The 15855-nt window shown below is 50.2% G+C and overlaps 6 protein-coding genes across 6 annotated transcripts; 1 reads left to right on the forward strand and 5 right to left on the reverse strand.

The window, feature by feature from the left end:
• Positions 1–1393: 1393 nt before the first annotated feature.
• M437DRAFT_87735 (uncharacterized protein) lies at positions 1394–3923 on the reverse strand (the record flags this gene model as incomplete). The annotated part of the gene is made up of 2 exons (XM_041028697.1): positions 1394–3712; positions 3762–3923. The coding sequence occupies 2 exons, from the start codon at positions 3921–3923 to the stop codon at positions 1394–1396; spliced, it is 2481 nt and encodes an 826-aa protein (XP_040876497.1).
• A 631-nt stretch (positions 3924–4554) lies between these two features.
• Positions 4555–5994, forward strand: M437DRAFT_9517 (mitochondrial matrix Mmp37; the record flags this gene model as incomplete). The annotated part of the gene is made up of 2 exons (XM_041029093.1): positions 4555–5568; positions 5644–5994. Coding segments are annotated over 2 exons (1365 nt in total), but the record flags the coding sequence as incomplete, so codon positions are not given.
• Positions 5995–6315: 321 nt separating this feature from the next.
• Positions 6316–7119, reverse strand: M437DRAFT_57051 (uncharacterized protein; the record flags this gene model as incomplete). Its single annotated transcript, XM_041023156.1, has 1 exon — positions 6316–7119. The coding sequence occupies one exon, from the start codon at positions 7117–7119 to the stop codon at positions 6316–6318; it is 804 nt and encodes a 267-aa protein (XP_040876499.1).
• A 1793-nt stretch (positions 7120–8912) lies between these two features.
• M437DRAFT_87738 (uncharacterized protein) lies at positions 8913–9440 on the reverse strand (the record flags this gene model as incomplete). The annotated part of the gene is made up of 1 exon (XM_041028698.1): positions 8913–9440. One exon carries the CDS (start codon positions 9438–9440, stop codon positions 8913–8915), a length of 528 nt encoding a protein of 175 aa, XP_040876500.1.
• Positions 9441–11388: 1948 nt separating this feature from the next.
• On the reverse strand, positions 11389–13296 carry M437DRAFT_87739 (uncharacterized protein; the record flags this gene model as incomplete). The annotated part of the gene is made up of 1 exon (XM_041028699.1): positions 11389–13296. One exon carries the CDS (start codon positions 13294–13296, stop codon positions 11389–11391), a length of 1908 nt encoding a protein of 635 aa, XP_040876501.1.
• Positions 13297–13720: 424 nt separating this feature from the next.
• On the reverse strand, positions 13721–15503 carry M437DRAFT_69158 (uncharacterized protein; the record flags this gene model as incomplete). The annotated part of the gene is made up of 3 exons (XM_041025225.1): positions 13721–14968; positions 15023–15379; positions 15438–15503. The coding sequence occupies 3 exons, from the start codon at positions 15501–15503 to the stop codon at positions 13721–13723; spliced, it is 1671 nt and encodes a 556-aa protein (XP_040876502.1).
• Positions 15504–15855: the final 352 nt, after the last annotated feature.

Below are 15855 nucleotides of genomic sequence, written 5' to 3' on the forward strand. Positions count from 1 at the left end.
GCGGGTTCTCGTATTGTGTGACCGATTTGATTGAAGGCCCACCTAGCCGAAGCATGATTTGCGAGCAAGGATACCAATCACTTGTATGGGAAGATACCTGAGGACCTCGCAGCGGTGTGTCCTTCTGATAGGAATTTGAAGCCACTGTCTCAGCGCTTCCGCAAGTACGTATGAGACATGGGAACGTATCTCGAAGAAGGTAATCGACACGCAGCTTCTAGACCTTATGATACATGTCTGCGGAGTGTTTGGATTGCTGTAGAGCGTTTGCAATTGGTGCATAGTGCTGTAGGCAAAGTGGTCATTCTGCTCGCCTAAGTGAAACTTAACTCATGCATAAGGTTCATATAAAGGAGCGGGCTGGACCGAGTAATATAGAGCGGAAGTATGAGAACGACCTATCAGAGGTTGAAAGTGGTCTACTGCACGTCTCTATGAGGCGGCAGAGATTGAGGTACCATTGAAGGCCGGAAACACAAGACCACAGCCGAGGCATGTCGTTATCAGTAGAACACTTCTCAACCTACCAGATGAACGAGGGCTCGAACGACTGAACATGCTATACATATTGTTGGCGGCAGATGAACGTATGCCTTGAGCGGCATAGATCACGCGAAGAGCCACGTAACCCTTATCAATTCAGAGATGGTTCTTGATGGAGCCCAGAGGGGTGAAGACGAGATATCGACAAGCTTCCATGGCGCCTGCGAGGGCAAGCCATCGGGCTTGTCTAGACTTGACATGGATAGGCAAAAGCTTGAATTGGGGCTTGATATCGTGATGTTTGTTGTGAATGGCGAAGATGTCAAGTGTCGAGACAGGAAGGTGGTGGTCGACTTTGGGATCGGCCCGCAGCGCTCGACCTCCGAAGGATGCTTGAATCTCCTTCCTCCTTCGAATCCTTCCAGTCAACCTACACTTGCTTTCGCATGAACGCCAGGTTCATCATTGGCAACATGACATACTTTCAATGTAGACTGCCTTTCGACTGTTCAACCTCCTCTCACAGCCACGTAAATTCAGTCAAGGAGGTTCTGCTGTCAAGCTCCGCTATCATTGGTCCGATAACTGTATCTTCGAAGCAATATCAGCCCTGAGGGGCGTGCGAACTACGGCGATCTTCATGCTTCCACAGTATATTGACATGCAGGCACAAAGAGCGTTGAGCGAAGGAACTATGGTCAACATCGACCATGCAATGTTACAAGCTGATATGAAAGTGTCAAAAGGCAGAAGAGTCGGAAAAATACGAGATTGATCGACAGAGTCCCTAAACTCTTTCCAAACAAAGAGGACTCGGGACCGTGTTATTTCCTTGAATCAGAACTCCTGGGAAAGTCGCCAACCTGTTCCTGCGCAAAAGAGATACGAGAGTCGTTATTCGTTCAGTCAATCATGATGAGGTCTGGATGCCGTTCAGAGCTGCCAGACCTCTGTTACCCTCCTTCTCGAATAGCATGACCATACGCTCACACTCATTCTTGAGCTTGTTCTCCCCCAGTTCTGCGCGTGATCGGATCCACTCCTCGACCGTCATCTTCTTCTCTGGTGAAGTCAGTCCACCACCAACCTCGAGCAGCTTGTTGAATACATCATCTGCATCCCCATTTTCGTTCTCGGAGTCGGGGAAGAAGATTGATTCGAGATCAACGGCTTCCCAAGGAGTTGTCGAAGTCAGTCTGCCGAATTTGGATGGTGATCGTCTTGATGGAGATCGATTAGGTGTAGATGCAGCAAGAGGTACTCGAGTAGTCTTGGTAGGGCTTGCAAATATCTCCTTGGGTTGAATAGCAGTATTCATCACATCCAGAGAGGGAACCACCTTCTGAGCTGTAGCTGGAGCGTGTGATGACGAAGATGGCGGTTGGTTCTCGACATCTGATAATTGTGCACTGCGTGGAGTCGAATGAACTGATTCTTCGACTTCCTCCGAGTCGGCTCGTTGTACGACAGATCTCCGAACAGAAGACACAGAGACTGCAGAAACACGCTTGACTTCAGGTGTTGGTGTCGGCTCGAATTCTTCAGCTGCGGGGGTTTGTGCAATGGAAGCGGGTTGTTCTTCCTCCTCATTGACCACATTGTCCTCCGTTTGCACCACAACTTCTTCCTCAGCTTCAACACTCTCAAGATTGTTGAACTCTTCGTCAAGTACATCCTCGTCTTGTCGCTCTTGAGACTCAAGGGCCTCTTCGTTCTCTGGTTCCATATCGATGCCGGCCTCTGCCATAGGATCAACATTTTCCTGATCGACCTCTTGTTCTGGTAGCTGTTGTTGGGCTTCATTGTCGAGTCCGGCGTCACTATCGGCGATCTCAAAATTTCTCTCGAGTGCTCCTTGTTCGGGTTCCAGTTGTTCTTCGGTTTCGGCAGGATGTGCCAGTTCTGGTTGTACCTCGCTCACCTGCTCGGTAATCGCTCCAGGCTCTACCTTTGGCTCAGGCTCAGGCTCGGGCTCAGGCTCGATCTTTTTGGTCTTCTTAGACCTTGTTCGTTTCGGCTTTTCCTCTGGTTGTGAGACTGCAGCGGACTCTTCTGCTTCTTCCTGATTGTCCTTGGCCGCCTTTTTGGTCTTTTTTGCTTTTGTAGATTTCGCGGCCTTCTTGGGTTTGGTCGGCTCTTCTTCGATCACCTCGTCTTCAGCGACTGAGGGCTTCTCAAGTCCATCACTAGTTCGCTTGACGCCTCTTCCAGATTTTGTCTGAGCACTTTCTGCAACAACAGCGACTTCGGCAGCTTCCTGTAGTTCAGACTGCAACTGACTTTCATCCAGACTGGTCTCTTGAGGTGGAGAGGGTTCCTTTGCTTTCTTGCGGCCCCGTGTAGGTTTCGGTGCAGGCTCCGCTACGGAGTCGTCAATGACAATCGATTCTTGAGTATTCTTGGGTTTGCGACCGCGTTTGGGTTTGGGCTGTTCTACGACAGGTACAGGGTCGGAGTCGACGGGGATCTCGAATATGTCGTCCTCCTCTTGCGAAGGTTCTTGCAGGGTCGGATACAGAACAGAGGGCTCGACAGATTCCTGGCGGGCTGTCTTCTTCCTTCCTTTCGGGGCCTTCTTGCGACCCTTGCCGGCGTCAGAGGAGATGGTTGTATCGATGGCAATGCTATCTTCGACTTCAAGTTGGGGACCTGTGTCACCCAAGGACATCAGCGACGGAGCCTCAGAGAAGGTCGATTGGACGGATTGTGTGGACAAGCGGGAAGCTCTCGAGGCAGTAGATGCACGAGCACGCCCACCTTTGCGTCTTGTAGACTTGTAACGGTCCATCAGGGCAAAGAAGAGGCAGTTTGGCTCTCTACGGCGGTGCTCCTCGAGTGGGCTATCCTTGGGCTCCCATCCGTCCAGTGACATGTTGCAGTAGAAACAGGTGGCGCCGTCCTCGTCTGCGGGCGAAGGATCGTATGCCCAACCTGCCTCAACCATCTGCTTGATCTTGGGCTTCCATCCCTTCTTGTGTTCGTGGGGCCACATGTCGCCAAAGGTGCTTGTGCGGGCCTCAACCAGTTCCGGGCTCATGGGGTCGCGTTCTTCGGCCTTGTCCGAGACAGATAGACTCAGGGCATAGGAGCAGTGTGCTGAGTGGGCCAGATGCTCCTGGAGGGGGACATCCTGGCTCTCCCATCCGTCGAGTTTTACGGCGCAGTGGAAACATTGGACATTGTCATCGCTGTCGGGAGCGGGTTTGAAGAAGAAGCCGGCGCGAGCGAGCTATAGAGATCAGAACAATGCGCAATGGACAAGCGATAGTTAGACTCACCTCTTCACCGGAAGGCGACTCGTGGGGCCAGGACGCGGTCGAGGGTTGTTTCTTCTTTTGACTCGAAGCGCGTCTCTTTGTGAGTTGATGTTCGGTGTTGAAAGTGGCCAATCGAGCAGAGTATGTCAGCATAGACATGTCTAGACCCGGTATAGCAGCCATGCTGGCGGCGACGAGGCGGGTGTTGGGCGAATCTGATCAAGAAAGACAAGACGCTCAAGCAACAAAGCAGCTTGGACAGGGTCGCGATTCGTCTCGAGCAACAACAAACAGATTGGAAAGCTTAGCTGCCGGGCTGACACGTGATTGCCAAGGCGCGACGTCAGGCACGCGTGGGGCTTCTCGTTCTTTCCCCGGCTTCTGACGCAAAGTGGTCCGGTCCGGGTGTGCTTTCCAAAGGTTCCAGCTCCTTCCTGTTCCTGACCTTGCGTTCTTGTCTTTCTGTCTCTACCTTTGTGCCTTCCTCCTTACATCTCATTTTTGTGTCTTTCTGTCTGGCTCGAGCCATGTATTGATCTCTGGATAAACATGCTCCTTCCCGTCCTACATCCTACGCTATATGCGACCACCGAATAAAAAAAGCCGCTTGAAACACCCCTCCTTCATTGTTTGATCTACAACTTTTATAATGCTTTCCGTATGCTTTCATCAGTAATATTTCAACTTCCAACCAAGCTGACATAGTCTTAAGGCCTTCCGTCCCGTCCGGCCACTTGTGGCAGGCCGTAGCTTGCCAATTCCTACTTCACACTACAACCGTCTTCGTTCTACCGATGCGCTTCTGAGACATCATGCTGCTCGCTCTGCATCCTCATCGTCCTCCTCCTCCAGCTCGTCCTCCTCATCCGCTCCCGAGTCCAAGACCTCGACCGCATCCACATCTCCTCCGCAATCTTCAGCAGCAGCTACTCCCAACCAGACCATGCCCGAGGGCTGGGAGGACAATGCCGATTACTCACAAATCACCGCCTTCTCGCAACTCCCCCACCGTTACTTCGGCACCAATCAACATATCAAGATCAATGAAGACTTCAAAGAAGCCATGCGCCAGGTTCTATGGCAGTTCCGCGCTCCAATCCGTTACGCTTTCGCATACGGAAGTGGTGTCTTCACTCAGGCCACCAACCAGTCAGCAACCAACGTCGCCCAATCCTTTTCCCCTCACCCTCATCCACCCGAGGCCGTCACAAAATGGCAAGAAGGTGGTGGAAAGATCATCGACTTTATCTTTGGTGTCTCTCACACAGAGCATTGGCATTCTACCAACATGCGTCAGAATCCCCATCACTACAGTTTCTTGAAGAGCTTGGGTTCTTGGACCGTCTCCAAAGTACAGGACAGCTTCGGTGCTGGAGTTTATTTCAACCCTTACATCACCGTCAATGGTGTCATGATCAAGTACGGTGTCGTCAATATCAACACCATCTGCAAGGATCTGAGCGACTGGGATACTTTGTACCTGGCTGGTAGGCTTCAAAAGCCCGTCAAGATTCTCAGAGATGATCCAAGAGTCAGACTCGCGAACCAGATTAACCTCATGTCTGCAGTTCGTACTGCTTTGCTGATGTTGCCCGAAAAGTTTACCGAGAGAGAACTCTACACAACTATCGCTGGTATTTCTTACATGGGCGATCCTAGAATGAACCCTCGATTCGGAAGTGAGAACCCTCGCAAGGTTTCCAACATTGTCGATGCACAGCTGCCTAGCTTCCGCCAACTCTATGTTCCCCTCATCGAGAATCTGCCTAATGTGGATTTCAACGACTCAAGAGTCCCTCTAGAACCTGGGTGGCAGACAGAGGCGGCTGTTGCCAATGCTCTTTCATCTTCTGGACGAGCAATCCCTGCTGAAGATATCATCGGTGGTCTGGATGGTTTCAAGTTGCAGCAAGACATGGACCCCAAGCGCCGAGGAAACATGGTTCGCCGCCTCCCCAAGAGTTTCCGCCAGAAGCTCTACTGGAACTACCAGAAAAAGTTCCAGATTCCTGGCTCAGCATTCGACAAAGTCATCGAAGAAGCCACAGACGAAGATTCTATGAGTATCAGACGTCGTGAGGGTGGTGACTTTGAGCGTCGCATCGGCACCCAGGATGACCTCTCCGAGGCTGTAGGTGACTGTATCAAGAAGACCATCAGCTGGCCGAGTACAAGCCAGTCTCTGAAAGGTGTTCTTACTGGTGGACCAACTCGTTCTTGGAAGTATCTCCAGGAGAAGCGCCAAAAGGGCAAGCTAGGCAAGGCTGAAAAGGAAGGAGAGAAAGCAGCCAAACAGAAAGAAGAATAAGGAGCGACTTGAACCCACCGCCTTTGTAAATATGGTGAGGAAATCTGTCTGGTCCCATTGTTTTTTTCGAGCATAGCGGTCATCTTGGCGTTTTTGGCATATGACAGAAGTACAAGTCTACTGGGAGGCCCTCTAGATCGTGAATAGATTACCTCTGTTTGAACAAGGAAGCACATCAAAAGAATGTAGCAAGAAACAAATCCCAGTTGCACACATCACAATCATTGACTTGTTCCAAAAGACTGCAAGCCTTCTCATTTCTCCATTTCACGCCGGCTGATAAGGATTACTATGGCCTCGGAGTTGTACTGCCTGGTATCTCTGCCTCTCCCCCTCTGATCCAGGCAACTCTCTAGGGCTCTTAAGCGGCAATTCTGCCCTGTCACGCACAGAATCTAGTTCGTATGTCTGCACCCCACCTGCCTCATACGCCTTGAGATGCTCAGGCTTACCACTGCGTATCAGCGACTCCTTGGTAGTTCCTGTCGAAGCACTATCTCCAGAATAACCGCTCGTTGAAGGTGATTCGAACATTGAACGACGCCGGCGATGACGGCGCCAGAGAAAGATACCGACGACTATCAAGGCGAGGAGAGGAACTGCTGCGCCAACACTTGCTCCGATACCTATGCCTGTCCAATCTCTTTTCGACGTTGAAGAATCTGCTGGTGCTGCGTTCGTTGATGCGGGTACAGGCGTAGCTATGCTATTGGTGGGTACGTTTTTATTTCCTTCCGTGGTTGTGATCACGCTCGAGATTCCGTATGTCGATTTCGAAGCAGCTGGTGACAGAGGTGTCGAGAAATCCGACGAAGACAATCCAGTCGTTGATAAACTTGAAGACGAGCCTGAAGACGAGCTCGATGACGAAGTTGTCAATGTCTTAGCAACAGTCAACGAAGTCGCTGTCCCTCTTGTTGTCGCGGCCTCAGCCGCAGATGCTTTAAAGTCCCAATCGTTTGCAACAAAAACCTCGGTCTGATTGTTGCAACAATTAGGTCCGGTGTCTACACAACAAAACGCCACATCATTGTTCAGCAAAACCCCTGTTGTGGATGTACAATTGTACATTTTGCCTAATCGTGAATCTACACCGGCTAGAATCAGCTAACTATATCCCTTGGAACTCTCGAACCCAGACCAAACCCAAAAAAGGGAAAGGGCATGAGGCTTACATGGTGTACAAAATTTGGGACAGTTAGAAGAGTCCCAAGTTGAGTCTGTGCAAGTCCCTCGCATGGGGTTTTCGTCTTGGGAGTTTCCTGAACACATCCGGTTGGGCAGACAGGTCCTCCCGACTTCACAACAGTGGACCTGAATACCAGGTGCATTGTTGATTAGATCGGTGCATGGGTAGTCGTTTCTTGCGATTACTCCGTTGGGGAAGTAGCAGTTTTGCTGTAGCGAGGATTTTATGAGGATGGCGAGGGTGAGGAGCGATAGTGAGGTATGTGTGACAGCCATGTCCGGAGACAGCAATGGTCATGCTAACCTCGAAGTAGAATTTTGAGGGCGGAGAAACATCTTTCGAGGCAGATCTCGAGGGTGACTGCTGGTTTTGATGTTGCTCATGTTCTTTGTAAGTGCCATGATATCCCCTCCAAGCGGCTATTTTGCATGAGCAGCAGTATTGGCCTCATCATTGTACGACGCGGCGCTTGAAGCATCATGACGATTTGTCGATAGCATGGAAGAATGGTCTTATGCATAGAGTAGACGAGGTCGCATAAGCGCTCGAGTTGTGATTGGACTCTTGAACCTGCTTGCTAGCAGATTAAGCTTGCGGTAAGCTGGATATACGCAATCCGCAACATATCCGAATCGGCTCCACTTCTCTGACCACTACTCTTTCCTTGCGATTCCCATCCTTGGCTTGCCTGGTTTTAATAAATCCGAGATATTTAACATAACTCGAGCAAATCAAAAAGCTGGGCCAGCGATCTGTGAGTCTAAACGTCGATATTGTTTCGTCGGATCATCTTTAGACCTCTCACCAAACATTCTTAGCAGAATCTGCAACAAGACACTTCCACTTTATGAAACAAACTCCTCCACAAACCCCTCAAACAACGCAACCCCAGGTCCAAACCTGTGTCAAGAGTAAATAAGGCCCTGACAGCCGTAGTTGTGTTTCAAGCCAGGAATACCACGTTTTGCTATCATAAATAGCTCGAGCCGAGCAGATCATCCGATCATTAGGCGGGCAGCATGACAATAGGTGCTGGACGGTTATGTTGACTTGACTTGATGACGTCGCGAAGGGTTCAAGATATTTTAATCAATTGACAGACGATTGTGCCATCGATCGTGGATAACAAGGTCTTATTATGACGAAGGATCCTAACAAACGTTCTTGCATTCCTCATTTCCAGAAGAGCTTGGAAGCTCATATGATCAAATAACGCCACAAAATGTAGGATCGTCACGAATGGAGAGAGGTATGAAGATATCTTTGAGCAAATGATACGATTGACATACGAATCAACTGTGAGAAAAAGTTAAGAGGATAAGTAAATATAAGAATAGAAATAGAACAAAAACAACATCGAAGCCCAAGGGTATTCCCGCCAGTAGAAAAAAGAAGAAAGAAGACTTTGTCTCCGAACGCCGTTCTGTTCGCTTTTGTGTCGTTCTTCGTGATAAGAAGTGGTGTGTAAAAAGGTTGGTAGAAGTCGTTAGAAGAGACAAAGGAAATAAGAAAGGGTGAATATCATCAACGACCTCTCAATGTACGTGAGAGGTGGAAGAAAACATTATACAAAAAGGTGATGGTAGTAGTTGGCTGAATAGTCTCAAGCCTGACGTGACGGGGCATTTTCCAAGAAGGTAAGAAGGCGATGACAAGATGGTAGTAGTCCAATTGCTTAGAGCATCTGAGCAACACCAGCAACGGCAGCAATGACAGCAGCAGCGCCGAACTGAACAGTCAAGCCAGAGGCGGCACCAGTGTAATGAGTCATGGTGGGAGAAGCGACGGCAACACCAGTGCCGTTGGTCGAAGCGTAAGGCATGGCAGCAGAAGCGCTGGCAGCAACAGGGTAGACAGTAACCATGGACGAGGAGACGACAGAGCTGGCAGCGATTCTCTGGACAGTTTGGGTGATGAGCTCAGTAGTGTACGAGGTCGAGGGCGAGCTGGTGGGAACAGGAGCCTCAGAAGTAGAGATGACGGGAGCTTCGCTGGTGGAAGAAGAAGAAGATGATGATGATGAAGACGAAGAAGTGGTAGGAGCGGCAGCAGGAGTAGTGGTCGAGGTGCAAGTGGTGGTCTCGACAACACGGCTGACAGTGACGGTGGTGTAGTAAGTCTGGACGGAAGTCACATCGCTAGATTGGGCGTTGGCGCCAGAGATGGCAAACAGAAGAGGGAGGATGAAGTTGGTGAACTGCATTGTGGCTGGCTGATATGTTTGATGATGGTTTATCAAGGGTTGATTGAGATATGTCCAGTGATTGACGGTAATGATTGGTCAATGAATGTTGTTGATTCTGAGCCTTGAATGATAGTGGTGTAAAGAGTGTGGTGGCAGAGCTCAGCTCGCAGTTGGCAAGTAAATACAAAAGGAAAGAGTGACTGTTACTGTCTTGCAGCTGGAATGACTGTGTATCGATAGAGGAAGGGAAGGAAGGACGCGCGATACGAGAGGATCCCCGCAAGATATACCAACCCGATCTGACTTTTGACCTACCTGAGTTCTCAATCTTAGCCGCGGGCACGAGGACAGGTTGTGGTCGTGTGGAGAGCATAAGCAGGGCAAAGAACGTGCTCAATCTCATTTCCCGGTATGCGCTTGGTCGCAAACACCCATTCTCGGCCTAGTGTCGCACCTCATTTCACGCAAGAAATGCATGAGGCGGGCGCTAGATCGAACCGGTGCGACCATTAGACTTTGGTACCTGGCGCTTGTGTCTTGTCAAATCGGAGCCTTCTGGTGTGCTGGTGCAAGTTTGACCTTCTTCCATGCAGCAACATGTGGAGAGAAAGGCCAACAGTCGCAACAGAAAACGGTGCGGCAGGCCAAACGACCATGCTATCGAAAATGAAAAGATCAACAGTTCATGCATCACGCCTACAACACAAAAGAAATTGCGAAACCCGTCATATTCCAACGACTTGAGTCGCTGGCGAAATTCGACATATACCCCTCTTTTCTCTTTCTATACTGCGAGAGATTGGTGTCCCTCGGCAAAAGGAGGATGGGAGATTTGGCTTTAATGTGCAAACAAGATTATGCCACTTACCACTAGAGACACACTGTGACATGCCGGCGGTGTACACAAGTGCTTACTGTGAGACATTTGTCAATAGAATTTTATTCAACAATTTCACTCATGGTCGAAGGGAAAGGGAAAGAGAACACCCATCTCCGACTCGTGGGATTCGAGAACTACAGGCAATAGTGTCCTCTGGTAGATCCGGACTGCCCCACACACCTCTCGACTCCCAAAACCTAGACAGACGACGGCGTTTGGTGGTACGGTCCGAGTTGGTTGCTACGAGAGCACTTGTAAGAAGAAGCGAAGAAGCGAAAGAAGGCAACCCAGAAAACACCCGGTCAACGACTTTTTTTGTCGCAGTAACTGCCAGGTCGGCCTTATACCACTATCACTGCGGAAAAGTCGAGAAAGCTACTGCTTAGATAACATTGTCACCGATATTGCAAGATAGGCAGGTTGGGTATCCAGAACAGGGTTCAAATTGTCGTTCTCGTTGCCATGCCGAAATTGCTTGCTTGCCCTTTGCACTCTACGAATCTAGGGCTGTGAAGCCTGCAGTGGTAGGAACGGTAGATTTTTTTGCACAATTTTGACTCACTCGGCATAAAAACCGCCATTCTCCAATCGCTGTCCTCGCGTGCCTGGATCTTGAACGGGTCTGGAAGCTTTTTTGCACTACAGCCATCGTGGCCGCCATCTTCCCTCAACCAACACATGCGAACGAACCTTTTTGCCAGTCTACGCGAGTCTTGGAAACGTCTTTTTATTGCCTGGAGTTGCCAAGCAAAAGAGTCTTTTTACACTTCTACATATGTTTACATATGTTTGTACAAGCCAATTGATGTTGTCGAAGATGAAGACAGTGTTTACTGAATGAAGAGTTTGTTCAATTGACTTTCCCAAGAAAAGAGACATGTTGAAAGAAACATGTCAGAGAGAAATAACGACCAGCCAACGCCACGCCAGATGCATGTATACCACCATAGCCGACCGGAAACCAAGAAGCAGAAGAGAGTGTGAAAATCAGGCAAAGATGTCAGAATAGACGAAAGTGAGGAACGAAGGAAGTAATAATGAACAATGAAGAGATGGCCCAGCATATTAGAAATCGTAGAGTTCCTTCTATCCCTCTACCTGTATACCGACAGGCGCATCCCATAATCTGCGAGCGATGTCTGCAGGGGTTTCGCGATCAGGGCGTGAGTTTTGCTCTTCGTGTTCGTCGTCGTCATTATCGCCTTCGGCCTCGCCCATGTGGAAGCTGACACGAGACTTTCTGCCTGCTGTCGGTTGTTCCGAGCCTGCGACAACAGTAGAATCGCTCTTCTTACTAGCAATAGACGCGGCATTAGAAGGTCCTCTCTTGTGCCCATTGACACCGCCATTAGTGTGTTGTTGTGCTGCGCCTGCTTTTGACTTGGCTGGTCGCCCAGGTAAAGAGCCTCCATTCATTTTTCGTAGTCGTTCGAGGCCTGCTTCAAGTGGATTTTGGAAGCGACGTACGACGGCCCACTCCTTGTCGACAAACTCAAACTGTTTGCCGGCGTGTGGGGTGCGCATGGCTTGGGCACGGCCTGTGGGCAACAGACCAGGTAGGTGGGGCTGTGAGCTGGCTTCAATGTTGGAGAGACCGCGTTGTAGCCATAGTTTCTGTTGTGTTCTGCTCTGGTTTAGAGTCGGGTCTGGGGTTACAGCACCAGAGCCCGACGGTGTCGATGGTTGTTTCTGTGAGGCAAAGTTGGGAGTGGACTGATTACGATAGAGGTCGGATTGTTCTTTGCGTGTCTGAGCCTGCGATACAGTACGAGAGTGACCTTTGGCGCCCTGAAGGAAGCCCGACATTTCTGCTGGCGTGCCGTCCTTACTACTGATGCCATCGTTCGTGATGAAGCGGGACACAACTGGTGTGTTAGAACCACCTGTCACAGACAAGCCAGCATTCGAGGTCAACAAGCTCTTTGGATCGCTAGCATTCGGGTTTGCCAAAGCTGAAACGGACGAGACCCTTGGTGGCGCAGCATTTATAGAAGAATTTCTTTCGAGCAGACGACGAGCTATGGCATCAGCATCGGGCATGTGCTGTTGTGCGGCCTGGGCATTGTATGAGGAGGTTGGAGGTTGCTGTTGTTGTTGGTATTGCTGTGGTGCTGAGGTAGGAGCGGGTTGAGGAGCAGCAAAGTCTTTGGTACGGATGCTGAGAGAGATGGGAGCTTTGGTAGATTTGGGTGGACTACGCGAACCAACAGTGTCGCTTCCAGAGGAATCCGCCGCAGCTTCTTCCTCGGCGAGCTGGCGAGCGTAGGGATTCTGTTTTGGATCGAGGACGACCGAGTTCTGGCGCGTGTTGTTCCGTGTGTTATCGCGTGTGGTGCTGGGTGACGCTGATGCGCTCTCTTCGGTCCATTGGTCATCGACACCTTCCATTTCTTCACCATCGTCATCGTCGTCATCGTCGCCTACATCGAAAGATACTTTTCCAGCTTTCGGCGCAGGACTTTTGGATCGCTTGTATGGTTGTGTGTGAGCGCGTCGAATATCGGGTCGGTGCTGGCTGGCAGTGCGGCCATGTACAGTAGTTTTCCCTCCAGCAGCACGAGACAATTGGCCACTGGAGAGGTTTTTCTTGAGACCGGCATGTGAGTGGTTGCGCGGAAGGTGGACGGTTGTGTTGTTGCGCCTCATGTTGGGTCTGGATGGACTGGGCGGAACAAGAGTGGACTGGGATGCTACCGAGGCTTGTTGTTTTGCCTTTGGAGTTGGAGGCTCGTCGTCGTCGTGCTGGCGCGAATCGTGTTGAGCGATCTTGATCTTGCTTAGAGAACGATGGAAGCTAGGATTGCGCGATCCCATGCGATTGTGATGGCTAACGACATGTCGCTGAGGCTTGTGATGCGCAGATTTGTGGTGTCCCTTGGTGGTCGAGTCGCTCGGGGACTGGGACACATGCGAGGATGTACTCGAGTGTCGGTGGCCTAGAGGAGGCCGTCTGGGAGGCAGTGGGCTGGCCGGGGCGTCATCACCGGCTGCCATGGGTGTGGTATTGGAGACTGCGGTACGATCGACGAGGTACCTGGTTGTTGATTGCTCGGGGTCTGCCTACCAATGGCGGCATGCAGTGCGACTCGGTTCAGCGTTATGCGTTGGTTATGACGGCGTGGACGACAAGGCCACCCCTCAGCAACGAGAAAACAAGGTCCGGGGTTGCCCGCGTCATTTTCTGTCAAAAGGTCATCAATTCGAGTCAGGTTTACGGAGTATCTTTGAAGACTATCTTCAACCTTTCACAATCTCATGAATGCACATGTTATTATTAAACTTGAAGAAATATCGTACAGATACATAGTCTGATCATCCATGTCGCCGTCTCCGACAGCCCGGTTCATCCAACGCCATGCTCACGTTGACATGTGAAGTCCATCCCAACCACTTTGCTCTGCATACGATCTGTCTCATCTCAAGACGACACCTGATTTCTGCGATAAACATCGCTTCCTTGCAACTCTCCCACACATGCCGGTACCTCCATCTCTGCTGTTTCTGTCTTGCTGTCATTCTCTTGCATCACTTTAGAAGCCGCAATTTCATGAATCGGCTCACTTGCAACTTCGCTGACTGTACCTGTGCCTCGTCCTAAAAAAGTGTCTTTTTCCACACTGTACTGATGTCCACCCCATTGTACAGTCTGCTCCTTGCTTTGCTTACGTCGGCGACGGAAGACCAAAGCTGCAATTGCGCACAGTACTAGACCAGCCACCGCTCCCACTACGATGCCAGCGATCGCACCCCCATTCAATCTCTTGGATTTCTCTGGCTTCGCATTGCTTGTTCCGACGTTTCCCGGAATTGCTTTCAATTGACCAGTCCACGTCGCGTTCCATAATGGCGGGTTAGCCATAGCCGTCAACGTGGTGTCTGTAGAAGCAAGCTTCGTGATAGCCTGAGCCATCATGCCCGGCCCCGGCGCTTGAGCCAGGAACTTCTTATCTGTCTGACCTTGCTGTCCTAGGAATGCTGCTTGTAGAAAAGCGCGTCCAAGGTGGTAAGACGAACCATCGGGCGGCGTGTAAGAGGCACAAGGAAAGTACTGCGTTGCTGTGCTGCTGATAGGGTATTCAAGCGTTAGATTCAGCAGTGCAAAAGGCACTGAAATGTTCTCGATACCTGAATTTGTGTTAAAGGAAAACTTGAGAGCTGATGGCGACGATACAATGTCTTCAAATGATGGGTGTGTCGTGTTCCAGATATAGTGTCCAAGGGTCTCATCATAGTCCACCGGCAGGAATGAAGCTATTGTTGAGCATGTGTCTCCCGGAAGGTATATGTATGGTACACCAGGATTGGGCAACACCGGCAGGGAGTTGTTGCTGCTGTTAGCTTCATCAACGCGCAAGAGGTGTTCGGGGTCATTTCTAGAAGTGTTCAGAAAAGACCAGCCTCCAGAGGCAACTTCTAAGCTCAACTCGGCAAGCGAGAAGTCGTTCGTGTCCGAAACGATTGGTGTGCTGATGCACCGAGATCTATCGTAGCCACCTATGACAAGACTTCCGGGGATTGAAGGCCAGACAGAGCCTACATGTAAGCCGAAAGAGACCGATGGAATGTTTCCAGTCTGGTAAGCACGATGCAGAAATCGATCGTACGAAACATCTGAACCATTGCCGGTAGTCCAACTGACGGGACTCGATCGGGTATCCAGTGATAACTTCAGGCAAAGATTCAGAACATACACAATAGTCTCTATGATCTTTCAACTCACCATGCCAACTTCCAGTGTGTAGGACGTATCGGGCTCCGAATCTGTGACGGTATAATTGGAAGCTATGGTGATAGCCACGCCATCAAGATAGTCTGGCCCAAGTGTACGATCCGCTGACCACAAGACAATTCGATTAGTGGTCAGCACTGCAGAACCCTTGAGCATGAGAGGGCCTGCCGCAGCGTCCCAATTTGAAGCATCAGGTATGGATATGTTGACCCAGTTGAAGAGCGAATGTGCACCGCTCTGTGTCCACATGCCTGATTGATGAGGCTCACAAGCAGATTTCTGCGTATCGCAAGCACTCGCTTGTACGAACAAGCTCGTTTGCGTAAGGGATGGGAAGAATGTAATGTTCTAGTATGAGCGTATTAAATCCTGCTCGCTCTGGTTGAGCACGAACAACAAAACTCACTTGCTCAGGATAATCTACCAGTTGGGTGATTGCATTCCACGGCCCTGAACCAAGATCTATTGGCATTGCTCGACGACTGATAAGAAGGACATACCATCTGGACCAGCTAGTATATGTTAGTCGATGAAGGTTTCTTTCTCAGAGTCATCTCACCTGCTGCATTATAACTCAAGACCCAGGGATTTGCGTTCGGATTGATCATACTCTGTGCCAGGGTAGAGTGGCAGAATAAAGACCACGTCCAGATGAAGCCGGAAAGCCAGGGGATTCGTCCTCGCTTGGCTGCAAGCATTGAAAGTGTCGGAATCATGGCTGTTAGCGAATTGACAGATAATGCCGTAGACTTGAAGACAGATGGAATGAGTCCTTCTTCCCGGGCGAAGGCTTCAGAACAAGCGCCGAGGAGAGTTTCACAAGC

Source organism: Aureobasidium melanogenum (genome assembly GCF_000721775.1).
Source record: "Aureobasidium melanogenum CBS 110374 unplaced genomic scaffold scaffold_25, whole genome shotgun sequence".
NCBI lineage: Eukaryota > Fungi > Ascomycota > Dothideomycetes > Dothideales > Saccotheciaceae > Aureobasidium > Aureobasidium melanogenum.